This window comes from Gekko japonicus, unplaced genomic scaffold, assembly GCF_001447785.1.
Source record: "Gekko japonicus isolate JY-2015 unplaced genomic scaffold, Gekko_japonicus_V1.1 scaffold162, whole genome shotgun sequence".
Lineage (NCBI taxonomy): Eukaryota > Metazoa > Chordata > Lepidosauria > Squamata > Gekkonidae > Gekko > Gekko japonicus.
Window position 1 is genome coordinate 856,209 of NW_015176456.1, and position 27,902 is coordinate 884,110.

Sequence of the window (27,902 nt, forward strand, 5' to 3'; positions counted from 1 at the left end):
GAGAGCGATCAGACGCCGGTTTGTATCGGAAGCCACCGTTGCACTCTGTTTACCACCACTTCGGACCTAGTGGCAGAGTACAACGGTGTAAATGGCTTTGTAACGGTTAGGGACGGGAGGCAGATGTTCACCATGTGAACGCCGGTAAGTACACCGGTTGGAATCGTCACCTATTCCGTTACAAATGCCGCATCTGAACGCACCCTAGTGTGTATAGGTGTTATCTCCTTGAGTGGAATGCCTCTCTTTGCCTTAAACTGGGAGTTGCCATCTGACCCCTCCTCTCTCTTGCTTTATCCTCTCGCTCACTACACATGGCCTTCCATGGAGACACATGTCTCTGAAGGTCTCTCCTGTAGATCCAAGGCCCTCATATTCCCACACACATGATGCCAGATTAGCTGGCCATTTGTGATAGGAAAAGTACTCTTTAGATTAGGCTTCTTTCTCTTTTTTTGACTGCAACCTGAGTGTGAACCGGATCTAATTGAATAAATGTAAATTTATGTTCATTGCAATATAATTCTTAGGAGATTTATTTAGTGCACTCAGTATCAAGCTGTTGCGCTAAGCATGTGTAACGGTCCAAGACCAGCACTTATTCAAGCCAGCACCCTTAAGGACTTTCCAGCCTCCCAGCCTTACCAGCTCTTCACTGCAGTTCTTGCTGTGAAACCCCTTATAGTAACCACACTGAAACAGTCCAGTGGTACACTATGTACAAGGGTTTACAATCAAACTGCTTCGCCAGGCACTTGTTTCAGACAGAAGAAAAATGCATGGCAACTGTACAAGACTTATATACATAGTTCCACCAATCAGATTCAAGCTGAGTCATGGTGACTACACACTGTCCAGTGCCAGTCAAAACCGGTTGGAACTAGCTTTATCACTCCACCTGCTGACAGGTAGCTGTCAGCTTAGATCATACTGATCTACCTGCTGGAGATTAACTTACAACACTCCCCCTTAAGCTTCAGTAGGTAGGATCATGTTGAGTCTCCCCCTAAGGTTCAAGAATTGTACCTCATTCAAGCCCTTAGTGAACATGTCAGCAATATTTTCACTTGACAAACAATGTTGTAGTGAGATTATTTTCCTCTGTACAATATCTCTAACATTTTGACACCTAATATTTATGTGTCTAGATCTAGGTCTAATACCTTGTGCATCTTCCAACATTTCAGCTGCAGAATTATCACATTTGACAACCATTGACATATCATGTTTAACATCAAAATCAGTTAATAATTGCTTTAGCCATTCCATCTGTATAGCACAATCATTCAAAGCTGCATATTCACTTTCACAAGTGCTAGTTGATACAAAACATTGTTTAACAGCTTTCCAGATGACTAATGAACCACGCACAAAGATTACATAGCCAGTTGTAGACTTGGCATCATAATTTGTGCCCCAATTTGAATCGCTGTAGGCTAGAACTTGTTGAGTATTGTTTGCACCCAATACTAGTTTGCACTTCATGGTACCCTTTAAATATCTTAGCAACCTTTTAGCTACATTCCAGTCACGCTTACATGGTTTAGCACTTCTTTGGCAAAGTGTATGAACAGCATAACTTATGTCTGCGCGAGACCAAGTAGCCAGGTAGTTCAAGGACCCCATCAATGATTGGTACATTTGCTTTTCACAAAAACTTTCATCCTCAGGCTCTCTAGCATAACCTGTTGAGATTGGTGTAGATACTGGCTTAGCATCTAACATATTATATTTTTCCAACAATTTTACAATTTTGTTTTCTTGGCATATTTCAAAATATCCATCAGAATTCCTACTGATATCCATTCCCAAATAGTGACTAATTGTACCAAGATTCTTCATTTTAAAATGTTGTTTTGTTGTACATTCAAACCAATTCAGTTGTTCCACATTTTCATAAAGAAAACAAACATCATCAACAAAGAGAATCAAATAACATTTGCTCCCATTGATCATTTTGCTGAACATGCATGTGTCTGCAATACTCTGTTTGAATCCCATTTCAGTCAAAGCATTTGTTAGGCATTGATTCCAGAGATTACCTGATTGACGCAAACCATAGAGACTTTTCTTTAATTTCAACACTAAGTTTGTATTTTTGTCCAAAAACCCAGGCATTTGCTGCATATACAACACTTCATCCAATTCTGCATTGAGATATGCCGTAGTGAAGTCAAAATGCTGAACTTGCATTCCCTCTATGCCTGCCTTGGTCAGGGCTACGTTTAAAGTGTGACTTTTTACCATAGGCGCAAAATTTTCGTCAAAATCCTCGCCAAGAATCTGAGAATAGCCTTGGGCCATCACTCTGGCTTTCCGTCTCTCAGCACGGCTCACCGGCATTCTGTAGACTGCAGAGCTGGTTCTCCACCAAGCTGGCTCTCCTTCAAGCTGAGCTGAGTCCTCACCAGGCTAGGCTTGAACCTGTCAGGCTGGGCATGGAACCCATTAGGCTGGGCCCATAACCCTGTTGTGCTAAGCGTGTGTAACGGTCCAAGACCAGCACTTATTCAAGCCAGCACCCTTAAGGACTTTCCAGCCTCCCAGCCTTACCAGCTCTTCACTGCAGTTCTTGCCGTGAAGCCCCTTATAGTAACCACACTGAAACAGTCCAGTGGTGCACTATGTACAAGGGTTTATTCACAATATCCACAATCAAACTGCTTTGCCAGGCACTTGGTTCAGACAGAAGAAAAATGCATGGCAACTGTACAAGACTTATATACATAGTTCCACCAATCAGATTCAAGCTGAGTCATGGTGACTACACACTGTCCAGTGCAGTAAAAACCGGTTGGAACTAGCTTTATCACTCCACTTGCTGACAGGTAGCTGTCAGCTTAAATCATATTGATCTACCTGCTGGAGATTAATTTACGACACAAGCTTCTACGATAGGGCAAAACCAAGTATCCCAATACTGTCCACAAGCACTTCTCATATTAGCAAATGGAGGAGGGAATCAGTGACAATCAATCCAGAGAAGCAGGGATATAGGTAGATGTCACATTTTTCACTAAATGCAAGATTTGTGTTCGCAACTCTAATGAAACCAGGGATGAGATCCAAGTGCGGAAAGGACCATTGAGAGATTTTCTGCTGACTTCATCAGGACTTCCCTAGCACACAAAAACAAAACACACCGGCTTGCTGTGGTCTTACAAAAACCCTCATCTAATTTCCATGGAGGGCTTTGGGAAGATTATTCAATCATAGCTTAGTGTTTGCACAGCTCTTCCAGAGTTTTATTTAGGAAACCTCCACATTTGCTCCACAGCATCAATATACTTAAGGCCAAAAAAGCCTTCCTTCCATGTATCTTTATCATTAAACCAGATTCCCAAGCCTGAGTAAGTATCAGCAGGCAACCAATCTGTGTAGCAACCCATTCCATTATTGCATTTATTTTATTGTGCCGTTTACAAACTGTTGCTGGAAGCCACCAATTAGCCATGCTAAATGAACTGTAAAGAATTGAACTGCCACGCAAACTAGTACAATAATTTGGACACTAAAAGATAATCATTTTGGTGTGATCAGCAATAACTTCTTCAGCTTTAATGGCTGAAGAGCTAGCAAATGTGGCACTAAAGACTGCCCTTGCATGAATTCTTTATCATTAACTGAATTTTGAGGAGAAGGGAAATATTGTCATTAGGGTAACCGTCATGATTATGTCTATTTTAATTACATACCAGCAGAATGAACTTGGAGAAACTTTGTTGTCTTGACAAGCGCCAAGAAGGGCTGAGTAATTTCCTGATATAGACAATACCAGTGCACCCTAAGAACATCAGGATCTATTTTCCCCCCAATAATTTCTCAGCTGTGCTTTTAATGTGACTAATGCATACAGGAAATGTTTCATTAAAAAAAAAATCCGGCTTTGAGAGGAATTACCCTAGAGCGTATCATGGGAAACGACAAGCCTGCCATGCTATTAAAACGATGACAAGCTATACTCATAAGAAATTCCCTTAATTAGCTTCTAGTTCTTGGTTTCAGACACAAGTGGGTACCTTCAACAGTCATCCATACATAGCCACATAGAACATAGGAACTTATTCTCTAGTGATTCAGCTTTAGCAAGAGATGAGAAGGAACAGAATGACACAGTGCTAACACACCCTGAATAAGAAAGGGGGGAACGTCATACTCCTAGCCTTGTTTAACACTGAAGGACTGGGTGACAAGGGGGAAATATCAGCAGAATTCCCCCCCCCTTTAATTAGAAGGAAGAAAAAAAGAGGGTGAGTTTGGCAGAACTTTGGAAAGCTTTGTTGAAAACAAACTGATTCTAAACCTCCCTGAAGTCAGTGCAAGCAAGATTCAAAGGACCAAAAGATGCTCTTGAAGATAAAGTGGGAAATGTTGAGTGTCAGAGTACAGGATCATAGCTGGTTTTCACAGTAGCCTAACCAGCACTGTTCATTTGTCTGTCTGGGTGGTGTAAACTGTACAGCATTTCCAGTTCCTCGCATCTCTTGTATCTTGTCCAAAATCTGTCTCCCCCTGAATTATATATAACATCATTTTTTCCCTACTTGTACCAGTTGTTCTGTTTCTGAGGTTTTATTGTTTATATGAATGCTCATAATTTATTAAAAATCAAGTGTAACTATGGAAAAATTTCCAAGTCTGCATTTGTTAGCAAAATGAAGTACAGAAAATATTGGAAACTTAATAAGGATAGACTAGGATGGATGAAAAAAGAATGTGAAAAAATGGGGGCGGAAATGCCATGATGGACTCCTGCAGGTGGAAAGACTGTGTTTACTCTTTGCATATACCCAGAGGTACTCTTGACTATGCCCAGAACCTGGATGGCCCCAGCTAGCATGAGCTTGTCAGATCTTAGAAGCTAAGCAGAGTCTCCTCTGCTTAGTACTTGGATGAGAGATCATCAAAGAAGTAGGGTTGCCTGCACAGAAGCAGGCAATAGCAAACCACCTCTACTTGTTACTTGCCTTGAAAACCCTACAGCCATAAGTTGGCTGCAACTTGACATCACTTTCCACCACACTCTCTACTATATTACTTGACTAGGAAAAAGGCTCGTTGTGGAAATAAATACAACGGCCTCTAGAAAGAGGCTCTGGGCAGGTGCCCCGGCCTTGGACACTCAGTGTCAATTTGCTGTGGTGACCTCAGCAGGGTATAATGACACTGAGTCCACCATTTTCTCCAGAGGAACTGATCTCTGCTACCCAAAGAACAGTTGTAATTTTGAGTGATCTCCAGCCCTCACCTGGAGATTGGCAATGATGGTTCCCCGGAAGGGAATAGTTGGTTTGGAGGGTGGAGTCTATGGCTTTGTACCTGTCCGAGGTTCCACGCCTCCTGAAACCACACCCTCTCCAGGCTCCATCCCTGACATCTCCAGGAATTTCCCACCTGGAGTTGGCAACCCTATCTCCTTCCCAGCCAATCATCAACCTACCTTTATTTCCCCCTCACTCTTCAGCTTTCCACCCCCCACACACCTGAAGCCTCTCCCGTGCTCTGAAGCCCTGACTGCTACGTCACATTGGCTGTCATACAGGGGCCACCTCAGCAGCATATAAGGATACAGAGCCCACCATTTTCTCCAGGGGAACTGATCTCTGCCATCTGGAAAGCAGTTGTAATTCTGAGTGATCTCCAGCCCTCACCTGGAGATTGGACACATTTTACCTCAGAACAGCAAAACTGGTTAGAATGTCAGAGGCAAAAGCCAATCAAGTTGCATATGCAAACAACCTCTGTGTTCCGAGGCAGAGGCCAATGAGGCTGCATATGCAAATAACCTCTGTGTTCTGACTGGCTATGGGGGGGAGAGGAACTGCAAAATGTTTAGAATGTTGGAGGCAGGACTCAGGCAAAGCAGCCAGTGGATAGGGAGACCCTCTGAATGACAGATCAGAGAGCGAACTGATTTTGGAGTGTGTGGAATGTTCTAGAGAAGTGCCACCACCATTCGGCTTTTATTCATAAGGGAGATGTCCTGACACTGAGGACTGGGAGCTGGGCTCGCCAAGATTTGGGTGCTGCCTAAAGTTATCTTCTTGCCTGTAAAGCTTGGCAGAACTATCTAATAAAGCAAGGTATTCCTGGAAAAGGAGTAACCCAGTTGCCCAAGCCATTGCTTTGAAAAAATAAGTTAAAATAGGTTAAAATATGCAGGAATAGGAAAAGGCAATGTTTTGATAGTTCAACATTTTACTAGTTTTGGTGGCCAGTTAGATTAAGAAACACAGAGAAAAACTATATACATGTTTTATATTATTGTACTACATCCTAAAAGCTGCCAATCACTTTGGTCTTTTTGATATTTTTAATCATTACCACTCACATAGCAGCCATTTTCCTTGGCTCAGTATCCACATGGTGGCATTTGTTCCCTCTAACTCTTATGGGCATTTTTTTTTAAATCAGCACTAGGATAGTTATATCAATATACTATTATAATAATATGTTTAACGGGTTCCATGAATCCCCAGGTTTCATTTTAAAAGAATAAGTCTACAGCCCCTTTCCTTGCGGAGATACAATGGAAAAGTCATATCTCCATCATGGTAGGGGCTAGAGATTTACTTTTTAAAAAATGAAAGCTGAAAATTCAGAGAACCTGATGCACATCTTAGTGTAACATATTGATATACAGTATTCTAGTACTTATTTTTTTAAAAATGTAAAATGTGCCATGGGCAAGGTGGGTGGCCATTGCTGGAGGACTGGGACAGGGAAACTGCAGGGAAACCTATGATATAGTATTTCCATTGCTACTATGCTGTATCAGCAGCAGCAGCAGCAGCAGCAGGGAAAGCACACAAGCATGTCCCTGTGTGGATACCATCATTGGATTGTATCCATTATAATCCAGAAATGTAAGGTGCTTTGAAGCTCACCAGGGGTTCCTTGATACCCAGGGAAGAGCGCCATAAAATGCACCAGGAGGTCAACATAAGCAGATATATGTTTCTGTAGAGAGATAACCATTTACTCTACCTGCCAGGAAGAGCAAGACGGACAGTTGTGGTAAAACATGGTCTGGGTATTGAGAAGTGTAGAACATGCACTCTTGGATGATTGTGATACTGGGGTTCATGTTACATGTGTGGATGAACTCCTTAGTTCTGGATTGAGTAAAAGGCTTCCTGCCAGTTAAGGCAGGAAGAGTTAAAAGGCTGGAACATCCTGTAACATTGAAATGCAAGGAGTCAGATTTCCCTGCAGTTGGGGGTCAGGATTTGCATTTGCTCCATGGACATCCAGTGATGAATGTCAGAGATAAATCTTTTGGATTGTTAAATTTAGCTTCCTGAGATGATTTTTCCCGTTCTTTTCTTTAGATCTGTAAACCAGTAGGCATGAGACTTATTTTCCCTGTCTTGTGCTCTAGCTGTATAACTAGGCATGTGCATTAGGACCTCCCCAAGTCAAAAATATACATGAAAAATATCTTATCATTTTTTCCGGTATTTTGGCTTCCCAAACATATCCGGGTTTTCTCCAGAAAACTGAAAAAAATCCTGGATATTTTTGGGGATTTCAAGTAGATCTGAAAACAGCTCTGCTCCTGCCTCTCAACTGTTTGTCAGGCAGGCTTATGCAGTCCCTTTACATTTTAAAGGGACTGCAGAAGTCAGCTCATGGAACAGCCAGAGTGGCAGGGAGCTGAGAGCTCCCCACTGCCTCAGCTGTGGCTGGCTTCTCTTCCAGCCCGGTTTAAACTGGGCTGCAAGAGAAGCCAGCCCAAGATCAGCTGGGTCAGTGGGGAGTTGAGAACTCCCTGCTGGCACAGCTCTGTGCCATCTTCCCATGCCTCCCGGTTTAAACTAGGTGACAGGAGCAGCCAAGCCAGCCCCATGATCAGGCTGGTATTTTTTAGTGGCACTTTTCAGTTTGGGTCTATTAGACCCAAAAAATTTCAGGATTTCTGAAAAATCCTAAATCTGAATACCATACTGGTATTCGGATGCAGGATTTTTTTGGTAATCTCACATTTTTTCAGGTCCAATAGACCTGAACTGAAAAATACTGGTAAAGAATTGCACACTCCTATTGATAACATATAACAATATTTTTTTTTCCTGTTTAAGACAGCACATTGTTTTCAAACTCCTCCTTGCCTGACTTAGCCACTCACACATGCACACATAGGAGAAAGGGTGAAGTAATTGGCAATTTTGCCCTTTGCACTTACTCGGAATCAGGTTTTGCTACAGCTTTTGTTCTGTTAGATGCAGCTGTTACTTCACAAATGATACAATTCCATTTCTTTATGCTACTACACTAAGGGGCAGGGTTCCTTCCTTCTGTCCACCACAGGTGCCAGTAGGTTAGCCAGCTCTCTGCTGACAACCCCCAGGAGCATTTGGAGGCAGAGACTGGCGAAGGGATCAAAAAATGATAGAATCACAGAGTTGGAAGAGGCCAACCCCCATCTAGTCCAACCCCCGGCTCAAAGCAGGATCAACCTAAAACATCCCTGATAAGTGTTCGTCCAGCCGCTGCTTGAAGACTGCCAGTGATGGGGAGCTCACCACCTCCCTAGGCAGCTGATTCCACTGCTGAACTACTCTTACTGTAAAAAAAATCCCGATATCGAGCTAATACCTTTCCACCAGTAATTCAAACCCATTATTGTGAGTCCTATCCTCTGCTCTCAACAGGAACAGCTCCCTACCCTAATCTAAGTGACAACCCTGCTTAAAGAGAGCAATCATGTACCTCCTCAACATTCTCTTCTCCAGACTGAATATTCCCCTCAATCTTTCATTGTAGAACTTGGTCTCCAAGCCCTTGATCATCTTCGTCACTCTCTTCTCCACCCACTCCATTTTGTCCACATACTGGATTGAGGCCTCCAAAACTGCACACAGTATTCTAGGTGTGACCTGGCTAATGAAGTGTACAGTAGGACTATGACATCTTGTGATTTGGATGTTATGCCTTTGTTGATACATCCCAAGACAGCATTAGCCTTTTTTTGCCACTGCATCACACTGGCTGTTCGTATTTAGCTTACAGTCCATACACCATACACCAAGATCTTGTTCTCACACACTGATACTCAGAAGTGTGTCCCCTATCCAGTATGTGTGCTTCTCTTTTTAGTTACCCAGATGTATAACTCTGCATTTATCCTTGTTGAGCTGCATCTTATTCACATCTGCCCACTATTCCAGTGTGGTTCAGATCTCATTGAATTTTATCTCTCTCTTCTAGGTTGTTCGCTTCTCCTCCCAATCTGGTGTCATCTACAAATTTAATAAGTAGTCTCTCCACCCCATCATCCAGATCATTTATAAAAGTATTGAAAAATACAGGGCCCAGAACCAAGCCCTGTGGCACCCCACTGGATGCCTCCCTCCAATCAGATGAAATGCCATAGACAACTATTATTTGGGCACAGTTCTCCAACCAGTTCCCTTTCCACCATTCTTCAGTTTACCCACCAGAACACCATGGGAGACCCTGTCAAAAGCTTTACTGAAATCCAGGTAAACAACATCGATAGCATTCCCATGATCCAGTAAGATTGTCACTTGATCAAAGAAGGAAATGAGATTGGTCTGGCAGGACCTGTTGGGGACAAATCCTTCCTGATTCCCCAGATCACCAAGTTGTTCTCCAGATGCTCACAGATTGACCCCTATAAAATCTGTTCCAGTATATTCCCTGGCCTGTAGTTTCCTGGGTCATACTTTCTCCCTTTTTTGAATATTGGGGCAAAATTAGTTTGATTTGGGGAAATCAAGGAGCACACTGTGAAGTGAAAATAATCCTGGAACAAGCTAAGCTGAGTGGAACCTGTGATACTACAAGCCAGTGCTGCAGGGTCACTCAGGGGTACCAGCAGTGGACATTAGCTCACCCATCTCTTCCTCCTACAAACTGGCAGCAGTGCAGGAAGAAAGAAATTGGTAAACTGATTCCATTTACCACTGCTAGCCCTAAGGCATTGGCAGAGGTACTGGGGCTTTCTCCTGGCCACCAGTGGCCTTCAAGGGCAATGGTCCAGCATGAAATTTCCCTGTGAGTTAATTGGTCAGTCCACCCTGAAAAAAATCTATCAGTCCCTGCCTGCCCATAGCCCATAGCTACAGCGGGGCATCTTGGGGCTAGGCCCCCCGACTTGCTGGCAAGGCCCCCCGGCTTCCCATTAGCCCAGGGTGTCAGTCTTCTCCCCCGGATTAAATTGATTAGCCAGTGCCCCCTAATAAATTTAAATGCCCCCTGACTTAAAAAATCCTGGCTACAGGCCTGGGGGGAAGGTGGCTATGATGTGGGGAGAGAGGAGTTGCAATGGTGGAGCTCATGCACCTCACACTCACAGGTCCATTCACACCTGCAGCTGGATCTAGGGCCAAAATTTTCATGGGCCGTGTCTCATTGGCTTTGCACATGGAAGAGGCCAGGTTCAGTCCCTGGCAATTCCAGTTTAAAAGGATCAGGTGGTAGGTGATGTGAAAGACCTCTGCCTAAGACCCTGGAAAGCCACTACCAGTCAGAGAAGACAGAGTGACCTTCAGAGATTTATAATACAACAGAGCTCCATGTGCACATTTTTTCTAAAGGCCATATGAATTGCCATTATTGCTGGGTGCTACACATACAGTCGCCTTCAATCTGAAGTGAAATGTACAACTTAATTAAATCTGTCTTCAGTATTTCCACCAAAGGTGGCATCTTAACTTGATATCTCAGCAAAGAAGCCGTTTGTGATTGCTAAGCAACATTAATCCCAGCAGTAGTTCCCAATACATACAGGATTCTGCTATGAATATTCCAATGCAATTTATTCCAAGCCACTACCCAATGCTCACCCAGTAATTTGATCAGGAACTCCCCAGCTAATTGCCATCAGGTATACTTTCTATTTCCTTCAATCAGGTTAAGACATTAGAACACAACGAATGTTGATCATGAGAATTACTCCATTTCTTCTTCTTCTTTATCACTGGCTGTGATCTAAATAATCCACTAAATAATCCACTTTCAATGCACTTTCCCACTGGATTTTGCCAGTTCACACAGTAAGAATCCAGTTGGAAGGGGCACTGAAAGTGGATTGAAAGTGGATTATTTAGTGTGTGTGACCACAGCCACCATCAACCTGCCTCCAGCTCCTAATCAAATGCATGTAATTCACAATGACTCCACAAATAATAACATCTATGTGTTTAAAAAGAAGAATTATTTAACTGTGGACTGTGAGACAGTGGGGCATTAAGTGGTGTTTTAAAAATTGGGTAAATTGGGGTTGGTCATGAACTTTAAAAAAATTTAAAATATTTATCCACCATATATATATATATATGCCCACCTTTGTCCTGAACTTCAAAGCACAATAATAGAAAAACGATTTGACAAAACCAGTGTTAAAACCTCAGATATAAAAACATTAAAAAGTGATCTAAACACACCTTATGCCCCACCAGCTTGCCCCAGCTCAGGCTGCTGTCAGCTATGCTGCCATGGAGGTTGGGGAGGTCATTCTGTGTCTTGTTAATTGCTATTGCATTCCTATCCCTGCTGTTCTGCCTTTGCTGAAACGCTTATCTCTACAGATGTGCAGGAGGAGGTTGTATTGTCTGGAAGTCTCCTATGTACCGTGAGAGACTCCTGGTTCCCAGCTTTAGTTACCTAATGGTTTCCTAACTTGTCCCGTGAGCGGGAGGGTATCTAATTGGCTCATGCCATGGGGGGGTGCAGACGAATACCCTATATCCTATTAGGCTCTGTTGGTTGTTGCCATTCTTAACAGTGCCTGTGTTACTGCATCTATAGCTTTGCAATAAAAGTATAACCATTCCTGAATGCGTGTACTTCATTGCTAGTGGTGGGTTCTGACAGCTGCCCCATAATCAATTTGGAATGAAATTCTTCCTATGTGCTCAGTCATAGCTAGGCATCACCTGTTTGGCAGCCTCACTGGGAAGCCATGAGCTGCTAGCTGACTGTAGGCAAATCACAGTTTTCTTCCTAGGGATGCCAACCTCCAGGTGGGACCTAGGGATCCCCTGGAATTATAGTTCATCTCCAGATGACACAGATCAGTTTTCCTGGAGAAAATGGATGCTCTGGAGGGTGGATATGGCATTGTACCCCACTGAGATGCCTGTCCTCTGCAGGCTCCACTCCCAAATCTCCAGGAGTATCACAACCTGGAGCTGGCAACCCTACCCCCCCACACACACACACGCCAGTGTCCAAGGAGGACCTGGCAACTCTATTTCTTCCCATTCACTTGCCAGCTGTAAATTGTGAGCTGCATTAATTAATAAGATTATTAGGAAAATGAAAAGTAGAATGCTATTCACACACAGCAAATAACCAAAATCTTCTCTGTCCAGCAAAACTGTAAAGTTTAATAGTGTATCAGAACTTACAATTAATAAGTAAATAATAGGTTTTCATTATCTTTACCAATTGTTAACTCAAAGGACAAAAATTAGATTCATACAGATTTATTTTTGATCAGAAGTTGTAGTTGATATTTTAGTGAAACTCCATGTACTCAAATGTTCTGAATTTCTTCACAAAAATCAATATGGGTCACAGTTCAGATTCCACAGCATGGCTGGACAGAGAATTAAACCCACATTGAATGTTAGAAGGAATAAGTTTCATGGAGAAAAAACCTGACACAAAAAACAAGGAATTTTTAGTTCCACACAGAGCAGGGACATCTTTGTTTTCAATAAGTTGTACTTGAAGGCAAAATAAAATTACAGGCGTAAGGTTGCCAACAGGTAGTATGTTCCATTTTAATCAATGGGGCTTAAGCCAGGAAAGTGTTCATAGGACTGCGGCCTTAGAGTTCTACTACCTATAACAATGCCTTGATAAAAAATGAAAATTCACCAAATGTTTTAACAAGGAAATTTGTTCCAGCTGCAGTTTTATGGGCACAACACCAACCTCTCCCCTCCGCCCAAAAACTTCACAGGTGACAATGCATTTAAAAGTTCTCCCCTTTCTGTCACCCTCCTGCTCAATGAAGGTCTCGCTTGTTTTACTGCTAATATAAAACTGCTTTCTCTAAGGAACATGGGTTAACGTCTCTTTCTTGCCAATCTGAAAATAATAATCAAAAGAAATATCCAGCAGCATATTCAAAGTGTTGCAGAGTTACAGTGAAGAAATTGGATGGGATTCTACAGGACTGCTCAAGCAAGGGGGTGCTTGCCTCCAAAATCAGTTGGCAAGCCTCCTCTATCAAGCAGCCAAAAGCTTCTTCCACCAGAGAAAAATGCACCATTTGAGAAACAGTATTGTAGGGTCCAATTCAAGATCAACATGTGTGACTTGCTTCCATGGATTTTTATGGTAGTCAGAAGAACTGAGTGCAAAACTGGAGAGAGAACATTTCTTATCTACTGCATGATGAGCTTTAGACTAGAATACAGCACTGGCCCATGGTGAAAGCAGGGTGCTGAACTACTTGAATTCTTAGATGGAACTGTCCTTGTGAAAATCTAGTATTCTCACAGTTTGATGAGGATGTTCTTCCCCACTCAGCCATGTCGCTCACTAGGTGGTATTGATACAGTCAATATTTTTCCATCTGACTCACCTCACCAGGATGTTGTGAGGATAAAATGGAGGATGGGTGAACCATATTGGCCTGACCCCAGTTGTAGAGTGAGGTCAGGGCCCCCCAACTCAGAGGGGATTGGGGGGGGGAATGCGGGGGAACGCAGTTCCCCCGGGTGAGGTACGGGGGGGGCAGGGCACATGACGAAGCCCCTGCTTCCGGCCGCCCCGCTTCCGGCCCTCATTCAGCCAGGAGGAGGCAGGAGAAGAGGGAGGGTAAGTTGCTTCCTCCCTGCCTCTCCCCACCCCTGCCTGCCTGGGGCCAGGGAGGGCCTTCGCGGGGCTTCCTTGCACTCCCGCCGGCCAGGACCGTTGGGGGTGGGGTGTGTGGCCTTATGACACACTTCCGGTGATGTCAGGGGGTGTGGCATATGCTAATGAGTTGTGCTAATGAGTCCCCCTAGCTCTTTTTCTATGAAATGACCCCTATGGGATAGTACTGTAAATCTAACTGATGTGCAACACTGCATCACATCCACCAATGATCATACGATCACTTCTTGGTCTTGTTAAGAGAACTCCCCATTTAGCTTTCAGGAACAGACGTAGGAGGACATGCTTCCTGCCCACTATTTGAAATGGAGTGGAAAAAACAGCAACCTAATTTTTTCCAGCATGCCAAGAAATGTGATAACAAAGAGCCTGAGACTTGGTGCAGGGCTAATGTCTCAAGGATAAGAAAACAGAGGATGGAGCAGGGAGTGGCTGCTACAGGAACTGCAGAAAGAGACTGAAATGGGTCACTTGTGAATCAGGTCATCAGATCACGTAAAAAGGTGGTACCAATGAACAAACATGGGGTCACCATTTAAGCTGGAAGTCCATCTGTGTTGTGGCTCAGAAAGAACAAAATGTAGATATCAAAATATGAAATCCATCCATCTCTGCCACTAGGCAGAGGCCAGCACCCAAAACCTAAAAGGTGGCTCAATATGGCAGGTGGCGCAGTTGGCTGTGATGCATGATGCATACTATAAGCTTGGTAATGCAAGAACACTGGAATGTACTATAGATGCAATGCCTATGCTAACAAAGTAATAGAACCCAAACTTTCCATCTGTTAAGACTTCTTTTTTCCTTGCTTTCTTGTGTATTGATGTCTCTAATGGAACAGTAAGTATTAAATATACTCCATAATTTCTTAACCACCAAGTGGCCTTAATAAGACCTACAAGTGGAGTACAGCCAGCTGAGTGACAACTATACTGTCCAACTATGACTTCATATGAACCCTGTTTCCTTTTCAGTCTTGCTTCATTTCATTGTGATTCCTAGATCATTTCAAGAGAATGGCTGTCACATTTTGCCCTTTAGCATCTCGGACTCCTCTTCTCTACTAATCATCAGAAGTCATGACAGCTGTAGCTGTTGACTAGGGAACCAATTTCCTATCAAAATAGATGAGCCCATGTTTTCCATTTTTCATTTGTGTTCAGTCGCATCTGGGTAATATCTGTATTTCAGATATTCTGGGCCTAGAACGTTGGCTACTGTTCTCTCCACATTGTCAGGATAGTGTACTAAAGTTTGCCAAATCAATGTACTGTCTGCTAGAGACCAGAGGTTATAATGCATCTGAAGACTGTGGAGTATTCAGAGCACTAGAATTTCTATATATAGGAATAGCTCATATCCTTGTAGCTCATGTCCTTGTATATCACTCAGATCAGGGATCCACAACCTTTTTGAGCCTGTGGGTACCTTTGGAATTCTGAGACAGGGTAGTGGGCACAACCACATAGTGAGTAGGAAGTAGACCCAAACACACAGATAACATCTAACAGCAGGGGAGAAGAGGAGTATTTTTTTTAAAAAAAAAAGTAGACTAGGAAAGAGGGGTGCGAGATAGAAGAAAGCTAACACTGTGGTGGCAGCTGCTGCTGATGTTATCTTAATCTGCACAGCCAATCAGGTCTCCAGTGGCCACTCGGAAGCCTTGCTTGACAGGAACCCTCCCCATCCCCTCCCCTCCCCTCCCCTCCCCTTTCTGAAAACACAGTGTGCACCAGGAAAGGTGTCAGCAGGTGCCATAGCACTCAACAAAACTATGTTGGGAACCCTGTCTTAAATTATTGGGTTCCCCCTTCCCCCTTTCTTCATGCATTAAGTGTTGTCAAGTTGCAACTGACTTATGGTGATCACAACAAGGGGCTTTCAAGGCAAGTGTGAAGCTGAGGTGGCTTTCCATTGCCTCCCCCCGCAGAGTCTTCCTTGGTCATTTCCCTTCCAAGTACCTACCCTGCTTAGCTTCTGAGATCTGATAAGAGCAGTCTATACCATGCTGCCTTCCCTCCCCCCTTTCTTCCTTTAAAGCTAAATGTACTGCTACTATCGGAATACATGTGTCACTGCCAAGGGGCAACAGAGCTTTTCTTAAAATGTGTGTGTCTTCAAATTACAACCTGGAATAAGTAAAACCTTCTTACACATGGTAATGGGAGAGTCAGTGTCTCTCACTGGAATATTGAAATAGTTTAGATGTTAAAATGCTGGCCACATTTTGTACAGCATATGCTTAGTGTTCTCCCTGTGGGTAACACCTGTTCATTTTAAAGCTCTGAAGGTCTTAACACAAAGATCCCAGAGAAAAAAGACCCAGCAGTAGATGACATAAAAGCTCGGGCAGGTGAAGCCTGGTTTCCAATGCACAGCCTCAGAACATTTTTCCCCCAGTGTTGAAACATATGAAATGATCAGGCTGGTCAGCAATACTGAGTAGCTGCCAAGTCCCCAAGGCTTTGGGAGGGGGCTCCCTGCTGTGAAGCAGAAACAATTGCTGCCTGTCCTTTTCCTTAGTGGTGTTGGTGGGTCCCCCTGGAAAGATTATTTATTTCTTTTAGGCACTTGTGTTCCACACTCCCAGCCCAAATGGGCTCCTGAGGCTGTTTACAATGGACAGTAAACATACAATAAACAAGGTGAAGCAATAAAAATATTGGAAGCACATTCAAAGTTAAGCCTCCTCAGAAGGACAGGGCTTGCTCACCCCTCCTCCCTCCTTTGGCATGTGCGCCGCTACCAAGACAGAGGCAGTGGCCCCTCCTCTTTCCCCCACTCCTTTTATGAAGCAAGCAGAGGGCGGGCAGCAGTGACTCCTAGGTATCACTGGCAACTGTCTGTGCATCTTCTCAAATGGGCAGGGAAGGACTCTTATTGGGGGACATACCTTTGAAAGCATATAGGGATGATACTTTCACTATATCACCTGACTGTTCACTTCTGGGTGAAATTCAAGATTATCATAAACCTTTACAGAGTACCAAAAAGCATTTCTTCAGACGAATTACATTGTCTGTTATAGCTATAGAATACCCTTTCTTGAAGTCCCTTTCTAGCAATTATAAAATTCCCTTTCTAGAAGTCTTCCAAATCCTCACCCTTTGGTCAGTGAAAAATTCCTGAAAACTTTTTTTCTATTTGTGACTTAATTTAATGATCTAGGACTTGGAGAATATTTTTTTAGAATTGATATTAGGTTGGTCTTGGTGTTATTCTGATTTTTATGGTATGGTTTTATCATCTTGTGATATTCCATCAGTTTTGGTAGCTTCCTTGGGTTATCCCTGGCAGGAAAAGATGAAATAAAATTCTAAAAATGGACATACACAAACAAAAGTTGTCGTCTGCCTACTCATTATTTTAAAATCCATCTTTGAAAAGAATACAAGTATTTGGTATTTGCTGTCTATTCCCCTACTCCATTTTTTACACTTGATTTCTTTATTAGTTCTCAATGGGAACGAGTCACTTCTACTCTTGGAGAACTGCAGTGTGAACTGGGAATTAAGAATTCGTGTAAACAGTAGCTATTGAATTTTCCAAGTACATCACTGTCATAACATTACTTTTATAACTTTTTAATTGGCTTGTGTTATATTTGGATTTCCTCCTGATGTCCCCCTACTTTTAGTGATATGTTTCAAAAAGTTGAAATATTTGAATGGATTTCAAATGTACATTGATTTTTCATTATACAAGCTTTATGAAGGAAGCATTCACTCCATTTCAAACAGCCAGTCTATCTCTCAGTGACAAATGGCTCCTTTCATGCCAATTTCTAATCAGCAACTAGAGGAGCTTTGATAAATGGAATTCAAATATTATTCTACCAATTTTAAGAAATTTTTAGATGCACTGTATGGGGACAGAGGAACCAAGAGAAGTAGTGAGCCTAGTTGCTTTATCATGCCTTGAAAAGACAAGATGGCTGGCACTGAGGTATGTCATCACAGCAATATTTAGTAGGCACACAACATGGACAGGGATGGATGTGAATCATAGCCTGATAACAATTGTAATAGGAACATGTCTTCCTAGTGGGAAAATCACAACGCTCTCATGTAACACTGTTATGAGAAATTCTCTGAATTCCTCTTTACCTAATTTCTCCCTGAAATCCTAGCATCCATTTATTTTTCCTCTTTTTAGGAATTTGGAGCCCATTTCTAAATAATTCCATTTGAATCAAATAGAAAGTTGAGGAAAGGAGCTGCAAAAAGGGAGGTTCCACAACATTTCAAAATTTCACTCTGTAGATGCTCAGAGGCAGGCAATGTCTTCCCAAACCTTCCTGTCCTCCTGCTAGAGCATCACCCTGTGGTATGTACCATAAAACAACTGCAAGTGCTGACATTACAAAAGGGAATACTGATTTCTTTACAAAGAGAAATGAAAGAGAAATTCCTCTTTTTAAAGGAGAAAAAAAGAGAATAAGATGAATCAATTACTACATATATACAAAACTGAACTTCAGAAAAAGAAATTCCCCTCCTCATAACAATACAAATCTCATGAGCATGGGAGGATCAGGAATCACATGTGGCCTGCAAAGAGTTATTTAGGGCCTGGTCAGGCCTGAAGCTACAGTGGGGCATCTCGGGGCTAGGCCCCCTGACTTACTTGCAAGGCCCCATGACTTCCCATCCAGCCCAGGGCCCCTGAGTGACTGCAGGTGCAGGGAAGGAACTGGGTATTCCTTTAATTCAATTAGCCAGTGCCCCCTAAGAAATTTAAATGCCCACTGACTTAAGAAAAAATCATGGCTACGGGCCTGGGCCTGGTAGACTGGTTCTCCTGGAAAACCGAGAGCAAAGGAATTTGTAATGCAGTTAAATCACCTTCCCTCTGAATCTGAGGTCTTGGTTAGGGGAGAGGCCAGGACATCCCAAACATCAGAGACCACAGCAGCCTTTGGTGTTACATGTATTTTAAAATAGTAGTCTTGGGGCTCTGACACCCTATCCTCATATTTTTTTTATTCAGACAAAAGCTGAGTTGATTCCAAGAGAACTTTCTTCCAAATGTATATGAGCAGGATTACAGTTTAGTTTGTAATTTTGAGCACACTTTCTTGGATGAAAGATTCATTAGAATCAATAGCATTTATTTACAAATAAAATGACGGGTATTCACTTCAAAGCTACTTACGTTCTCTGAAAAAGCCAATAATCAACAGTATATAGAAAAATGTAGCAGATCTCTAGAAGGATGACATCTAAACCAATTGGAAAGTCATTAGTTCAGTAATTCTTCTTCACAAGTCTTTGAAGGTAGTATCCTATTTGCTTTTATTGGTTGAAAGCTAGAACAATATGTGGGATCTTCTCTTTTGTGTATCAAATCCCATATAGGGTTGCCTTAAGATTGTGGGCTTTATTTTGATCCCTTACCTCAAGTGCAGCCAACCAGTTCAAAATATTCTTTGCAATCTGATGTTTATTGGCACTGCTCATTTACCGAAGAGCATTTATCACCAGCATTTTAGGGAAACAACTTATTATCACACATAGCAAATGCCAGTGACTGAAATACTATTTATTCCTCATCTTTAATGTTTTGTGTGATTAGAGAATTCCATAAAGAACACAATTATAGCTGAACTGTTGTCCATTTTTATACAAGGGACTTATTGTCACTAAGCCCTAATATTATATGATCCAGAAGAAATGTCTGTATTTCTGTTCATTCACAGATCTGCTGAGTTACTTACACAAAACATACTACAGTGAATACTATTTGCGAAGCCATGGCTGCCATGTAAACCACAAAAACTCTTCTGAATCAAAAAATTTGATCCTATGTACAATTAAACTAAACAGTAATCTGGTGGCACTTTAAGGACTAACATTTATTCTTCATAAACTTGTGTTGGTTAGTTCATCAAGTGCACAAAGTTACAAAAAGTAACTGTAAAGTGGGACTTAGTAGGGAGATGTTACAAAGAGATGTCAGTTTGAAACAATAACCTATAAAAGACAAATCAATTCATTCAGATTGGGTAAGGACCATGCCCATTTGTTGACAGATTAGAATTAACAAATAGAATATTAATGTTGAGAGGCAGTATACCTCTGATAACTCTGTACTGGGGTCCTTAAATGTGGTATAGCTGTCATTGTCCTGTTCTGCTTTATAATTTTCCTGGAACACTTGGCTGGCCATTGTTGAAGAAAAGACCTTTGGACTGATATAGCAAGTTGTTCCCTGTGCACCTATGGAATTATATTCAATTGCAGTCAGTAAGAGTAGCTTCCAAGAACATCATTTGGAAGGGAGTAAAGATTGAACTCACATTTTGATGAGGAGACTCAAGATTCTCTGCTATTTCAAAAAGAGTTCCATTGCTAAAGGTGAAATAAATAGTAACAACCAAACTCCAACACTGATGCTGTATGAAAGCACTATACAAATCATAACATATTTTCCAACATGATCAGGAAGCCTTTCATTCACTGTAGCCCAGAATTAGAATTAATTCTCCACCGGATTAAAGATGTATTGCTGGATTAGAGTCTTACTGATGACAGCATAATATATCCTCCCCAAATAGTTAAAATAAAAGGAGCTCTGTTAACTACAGCCAATGGTACTACATCAAAACGTGCGCTGAACATTGATAGTGCTACAATAACTATAAGGACAGACTAGTTTTTGTAACTTATACTCTGCTAAAAATTATGGACACAATCCAACCCAAAGCTAAGCATTTCTAAATCCCACTGATTGAAGTCTGGGAGCTACACACACATGGTTACCTCGCTGTCATTGAAATCAATGGAATTTACACGTACATATTGTTGACTGGATCATGCTTCATCTTCAAATTTAAATTCATATCAGAAAGAGAAATAAGTAGCATAAACTGACTAAAATGTTTACCTCCCAGTTAAGATCTCTTGCCCACATATATCTCAGCTTGGCTTGGTCATGGTTCAAACCCCAAATTCTTCCCTGCGTAGCCTCACAGGCACCTCAAATGTACTTGTATGTCTTTACCTGTATAGGTGTGAACTTATTTAGTGCAGCAATCTATTTTAGTCTGTTTTTGAATATTTCTTTCTTCCTTTGTGAAAAATACACACTTGAACACCAGCCTGCCTATTAAAGCAAGAAGTAGCACGTGCCATTATTGGCCTTAAAAATCTTGCTGCATTCTACCTGCATGCACCAGCTCCTGCTAGGAAGATATGAGTTTAGAAACTCTCAAAATGGAATAGGATAGAAACACAGGTGTCAAAACCAAAACCTAAAGGTTTTATCTAAGCATACTACTCTGGTTTCATATGACATATTCAGTCTAATGTGGCTTTTTCATTCATTACAATTGATTTTTGAATACTTAGAGAACTGACATTATGAACAAGACCACTGCATCCATTTCACACTTTTAATCTGAACTTCAGAAGAATGTCCATAAGCAAAAACAAGCATTGTCAATATTCTAAAAAGTACTGAGCCAGGATGGTTGTCTCCAAAAGCAAACAGGAAAACCTCACAGGAAACCCAAAGTTTCCCTGTTGCAAATAAATATATAGAGAATTATACTTCATCGTATTTTTTCCCCTTTTCATTTAAATTTAAAAAACAGTTGTGTCCCTACAAATTGGACTAGATATCAACAATTTTAAAAACGTTCACCAATGTAAAGTTCAATACCCTTTCAAACTATGTGTATGTGTGTGCCTGTGTTCACCTATATGTGTACACACACCTTACTGTATGTATTCAGTACATCACAGGCTGAAGCAGCAGCAAGGTTATATCTGAGGAAGAAAAATAAATCTCTTCTAACAGGTAAAAACTGGGATTCACAGCTGACAGGTTCAAAACAGGCCACTGGGCGCCTAAGCAAACCTTCAAAGGGAACGCTAGGATTTTTGCTTCAGGATAAAGAATGGGTGGATCTGTCCAGGGTCCTGAAAGCCTACCCTCTTCTCCCGTAACAAACCCATTCATTAATCGGACAAAATAGTCTTCATTCAGTAACCTCTGACAACAGATGTCTAGCCAATACAGAAGCTGGTTTACGAGAATTAAGCTTTTAAAGAGATTTTTTTAATTTAAAAAAAATCAAAGCTGCATTCCGAGAGAGATCTGCTTGTCTCTCTCCCTGCCACCCCACCCTCCCTTACCTACAGGCAGAATAGACATGTTACATCTAAAACCTGTTCGTGTGTCTAAAGAGGAGGTGAGAAATAAGCCTTGACCGCCGAAGTTTCTTTTTCTTTGTTACCCCCCAGCCCATTTAATGTCCCAAGCGGCTAAGGTGGACAAAGACAATCCCCCTGAGAAGTAGAAAGCCAAAATATCCCCAAAGGACAACAAGGTAGCAGATAAGCGAAGTTTGATCAGTGCCCAAGAATCCCGTCTTTCTCCTTTGCGGGAGATGGGGGAGGAGGTTCCCTGGAACAATGAGACCCCCCACCCACATACACACCGCTGCCCCCTCCCCATGTCCAGCGCAACGAGCCAGAAGCTTGCCCGAAAGACTTACGTGTGCCGTCAAACCTAGTCGCTATCGTGTCCAAGAAGGTGTTTTGAGGTGCCAGTAGTCCTTTCATAACAGGCATTTTTCCAGCGCGGTGTGAAATTCTCCATCAAAGTTTGCCTGGGAAGGATGGGCTGCTAAGAAAGTACAAGCGCGGGTGTCGGAGGTGGAGCAGGGAAGGAGGCGGAGGAGGAGGAGCGCGGGGGACTTTCGGGCATGGGGAATGGATGCTACTTTGGCTGCCGCGCTCCAGCTGACTTGAGCCAAGCCCTGGAAAGCGCCCTGCTTCGCGAGCCACGAGCACAGCTGGGCCGATCGAGCGCGCGCGCGCGCTCACACGCCCCCCCTCCTGCCACCAGCTGCGGTCAGTGCCTTGGCTCCTGCCCGTCCGCCGGCTGTGCCCGCCAGATGCAGGCGCCGCTTAGCAGCGCCACCCCCCCACACACACACACACGTTGGCTGCCAGGAGAAAAAACAAACAAAAAAACCCCCCAACGTTTGGGCAATTGGAAGAAGTGACGGGCAGGGAAGGGGGGAAGACGAATGAGGCAGCTACTGGCACATGGTACAGGCAGAGCCACGGACAAAAGCTCTAATGAAACGGGGAAGGAGCGCGGCTGAATCAAAGCCAAGAACCAACCTTTAGATGCAGAGCCAGGTTTCAAACTATGAGGTAATAATAAAGAGCGCACAGAGCCTCCCCCCCCCCATACGTGCTTGTTTTCAAGGCTAGGGCCAGACTGGAAACATGCAAAGTACTAATATGAAGACTGAAGTATCTGAGCATATACAGAGTTCAAGTTCCTTGCCACATCATCCTTCTCAACTCCATAGACAGTCTGGAGGGTCAAAAACAGGGGATTAGAGTAACCGTAAATATGAGTCGACATGGTGCAGTGGTTAGACAGACTAGGCTTTGAAAGACTCAGAATCGAATCCTGCTCCGCCTTGAATCTGGCTGGATGACCTTGGGTCAGTTTCTCTCGGCTCAGATTACCTGACAGGGTTGTTGTGAGGATAAAACAGAGGCACGAAGAACAATGAATCCCACCATGAATTCCTTAGAGGAAGGACAGAGTAAGACTATATAAATAAATGTTTACTTGGAAGCAAATCCCACTGAATTCAATTGGACCTATCTTTAAGTAAGAACATGGTTAATTCTGTTTCCCTTCCAGACTTTTCTCTGTCCATCTGGCCTCAGAAGACTATAGTACTTGGCGTCCCAGCCAGAAAAACTTTACCTTTAAATATGCCATGGGTCTGAGGGAGTGGAAATTAAGCTTCAAAATATGTGTACTTGTACTGGGTCAAATTCAGCGACCCAATTTATGTAATAACATGACAGAACTGGACAGTCATACTAGCCAATTTCTTGCTCCAAGGCAAGATTCCCCATCCCATCATGGTCCCTTCCAGCACAGAGAAAGGCGCAAGGTGGCCCGCTCCTAGGATTATCCTAACTGGTAAACTAAGGCACACACAACAGACGCCAAAACATCTTTTATACTCATGCTGCCTTATTTGTTCAAGAGGAATCTAATGTTTGGGGGTTCGTTATTCTGTAACAGGGGGAAATGAATGTAAGTTAGAAAACAACATCTATTCTTCAGAAGAAAAACACCCAAACTGAATCCTGCCATAAGGCACAGGAAAGGGGAGGGGGAAGCAATACACAGAATATGCTGTGTTTGTTTGATTTCTGAAACCAGCCCAGCAGCACTTAACAAAGCCAAGACCATTGATCCCCAACAGCTTCTTATTACTAACTTATTACTAACTGCTAAAATTCTCAGTGGGGTATGCAAGCTGGGCTACATTCAGGAGAGCTACTTAAAGTATGTTTCAGCTTCTTTCCTGTTATTGAAAGAGTCCTCTGGCACCGTAAAGACTACAAACATATTGTCACCACTGTTCCCTCTCAGCTGAGTTAGTGTGAGCTAGCTCACAGTTTTTTAGCCTCTGGCTCACACATTTTTGTCTCTGCTCAGGAAGGAGGGCTCCAGAGCAAACTAATCTATGCAGCAGCCAAATCACTCACTCACAACTTTAATGCCAGTAGCTCACAAAGTAGAATTTTTGCTCACAAGTGTCCACAGCTTAGAGGGAGCATTGATCGTCACGTGTGTTTTCTTGGGCTTGGGTGTGTGTGTGTGTGTGTGTGTGTGTGTATATAAACAAAGTAGTAGCATAAAGGGGATACAGAAAGGAAAACAGTGATTATATAACATAATTATATATATCAGAGATATACCACAAAGTCCATGAAAGACCCCATACTGTCTCCCCCTTTCCTGCCGCCTTTTCTCATGATCATCCACCCTGGCACCCTCTACCCAGGAAAACGATGGCCCTTGCATGGGGTTTGGCCAGACTGGGCACCACCACCTGACTCAACTGGCACAGAGCTCAGCTGTGCAGGGTGCTGCTGTCCCCTTGCCTCATGCAGAGCTTGGCTGGGACAGGCGCTGCCATCTGCCTTGCCTTGTGTGGGGCTTGGGCAGGCGCCATCTGCTCACCTTGGGCAGGTGCTGCCCTCTGCCTTGCCTCGCCTCACATGGGGCTCAGCTGGGTGCCACATGCTGCCTCATCTCGTGCAGGGCTTGGCCAGGGCACTGCGATTTCTCCTCACCCATGAGATAAATTAGGCTGAGAATGTGGAGGTGGGCAAAGGTCACCCAGTGAGTTTCCACAGAAGAATGAGAATTCAAGGTCCTAGTTCTCAACTCTAACCACTACACTTGTGTTTGCATGGGGGGCTGCTGTTGAACAGTAGCAAGTAGCTAGGCCTAGGCCCTGTTCACATGGAACATTTGCCCCACTGAAGGCACGGGAGTCCCGCGGAGTATCCGGGCGCGATCACACAGGAACATCTGGGAGGCATAGCACTCCCATGGCGAACCCGTGGCAAGCCGCTGAAGCCGTGCAGTAAAAAACCACCTCACTGCATGTAGTGGCAAACACTTTGCCACGGGCCGCCTATGGAAGCCTCCCGGTGTGATCGCGCCAGCGCGTGGCTTACCTCCCCTGTCATCCTCTTTGCTGCGGGGAAGCCGCCATTGCGTCTGATCGCATAATAGCACATCAGAATGCGACAGCGCAAATAGCCGCGCTCCCCCCCCGCGTTTTCCGGCACGTCTGACCAGGGCCCTAGATAAGTTATGCAAGTTGTGTTGTAGCAAGTTGCCTGATGGATGGCCCTGGCCCTGGCCCCAGTGAGTCCTCCCTCAAACACCAAAATATCCCTGGAAACGCTCTTCTCTTCCTCTTGCCTCTGATTGTCAGATACCAAGCATGTTGAAGTTGCCTAGCAATGGTCAATGAAGGGCCATTTTATAATTTTGGGTTTTTTAACTCCCAAATGTAATTTTTTTAAAAGGTTTCTGTTTTTTCCTCCAAACTTGGGGTGTTTTTCAGATTTTTAGAAAGATCAGTTTTGTCTATTCATGAGCCATTCACCAGATTTAAGTGTACTCAGATTTGGCCAATTTGGCTATTACAATATATAAGTGGGAATCTGCAAGGAGTTGTGGGGGGCATCTTATACCGCCCCCACTATTTTCTCTTTTCCTCCCTGAAAGCCCCCATTACTGCTGTCCTTTTCCTACTTCTCTCCTTCCACCCAACAGCCAACTTACTTTTATCTGCCTGTCTGTCTTCAGCTCCCGCTGGCAGCCTCTACCTAGGACAACTATGGCCCAGTTGTACAGTGTTGGCTGCTGGGCCAGGCCCACTTGCATGGTAGGGACCCTTAAGGACTTACACATCACTTTCCCCTATACCCCCCCCACTATTTTCCCTTTCCCTCCTCCTGGCAACTCCCATATCCTGTCTCCTTTCCTTGTCTCATCCTCTTCTTGTCAGCCATTCTCCAGCCTTCCTTTTATTTACCTCCCATCAGCAATATGTATTATTTATTCATTTATACTCCACCTTCCTCAACAGTGGGGACCAGAGCAGCTTACATTATTCTTCTTTCCTCTTTTTCATCCTCACTATCACCTAGTGAGCTTCCATGGTAGACTGGTGATTTGAACCTGGGTCTCCCAGCCCCTACTCTGAAACTCTAACTACTACACCACACTGGCTTACATTGAATAGCTGCTTTTCAACAGGAGCAAGCGGCCAGGCTAGGGGAGTCAGGCAAGTCTGGTAGAATTAAGTCACCCAGTAGTTGCTGCCAGGCCTTGCCTTGATGAGCCCTTCTTCAAAGGCCAAAACATCCCGAGAAAGGGCCCTTCCCCCTTCCCCTGCCTTTCAACAAGCTCGAGCGTGTCCAGAAGAGGGCAACCAGGATGGTGAGAGGGTTGGAATCCAAGTCTTACGAGGAAAGGATGAAAGAGTTGGGTATGTTTAGCCTGGGAAAGAGAAGGCTTAGAGGGGACACATGATTGCAGTCTTCAAGTATTTGAAGGGCTGTCATGTAGAACATGGAGTGGATCTATTCTCTCTTGCTCTGGATTGCAAGACTAGATCTAATGGGTGGAAATTACAAGGGAGTCGTTACCGACTAAATATCAGGAGAAACTTCCTAACTGTAAGAGTGGTTGAGCAGTGGAACAGTCTGCCTCAGGAGGTGGTGGATGCTCCTTCACTGGACATTTTCAAGTGGAGGCTGGATAACCATCTTTCAGGTATGTTATAGGTATGTAGGGCTATCTTTCAGCTATGCTCCTGCAGAATGAAGGGGGTTGGACTAGATGACCTGCAAGGTCCCTTCCAACTCTAACTTTCTATGATTCTATGAAATCAAGTCTAAAATGCAGTGGTTGCCTAGCAACAGCCACTGAAGACTTCCATTTCTTAAAGCTAGAGGTCCTCCTTTTATCATTTTGGGATAACCCCCCCCCCAATATATATACATATTTTTCTGCAAACCTGGGACATTTTGGAGGTTTGTACAAAGATCTGTCTTACCCATTCACAGTGCCAATTACCAGTTTTAAGTATTCTCAGATTTGGCTGATCACTATTAGAATATACAAGCGGGGGCTCACAAGCAACTTAGGGGAGGGTACATCCGTTCTCCCGTTTGCTTCCATCCCTCTCTGTCTTACCTATCAACCTACCCCCTTTCTCTTTCCCCCCACCCCTCTCCATCAATCTTCCCCTCCCCTCCTCTGTCACCCTACCCCCTTTCTATTTCTCCACCTGCTCTCCTCTAACAATCCCCCATTTCTTCTTCTGTTCCCTTCTTGTCAATATTCGCCTCTCTCTCTCTTTCTCTGATACAATATGATATGATGATGTATTATATGTGACATAGAGTTGTAGTCCTCCACCCACTGTTTTTTCCACAGAGTGGAACACCCTTGGGGCAGGCTTTTAAAACATTTTCCCTCTGTTTGTTGGATAGAAGTGTGTCTGATAAATTTTACAGACAGCTTGGAGACCAACTATTTTCATCCTAGCATAAGCTTTTGTGGAGTAGAGCGCACATCATCAAGACTGTAATTTCTTGCATGTTATTATGGCCTTTTAGCTTTGCAGTTTACATGGCCTTTTAACTCTACTGTTTACATACATACATACCCACCCCACTTTTCTCCCC

At 43.3% G+C, this 27,902-nt stretch overlaps 1 protein-coding gene across 1 annotated transcript in view; it reads right to left on the reverse strand.

Annotated features, from left to right (window-relative positions):
• KCNH8 (potassium channel, voltage gated eag related subfamily H, member 8) overlaps positions 1–22,433 on the reverse strand; it is a 275,136-nt gene extending 252,703 nt beyond the window's left edge. The window contains exon 1 of the mRNA XM_015426954.1: positions 22,358–22,433. Coding sequence (XP_015282440.1) covers positions 22,358–22,433 — 76 coding nt within the window. The remainder of the gene's footprint in view (positions 1–22,357) is intronic.
• Positions 22,434–27,902: the final 5,469 nt, after the last annotated feature.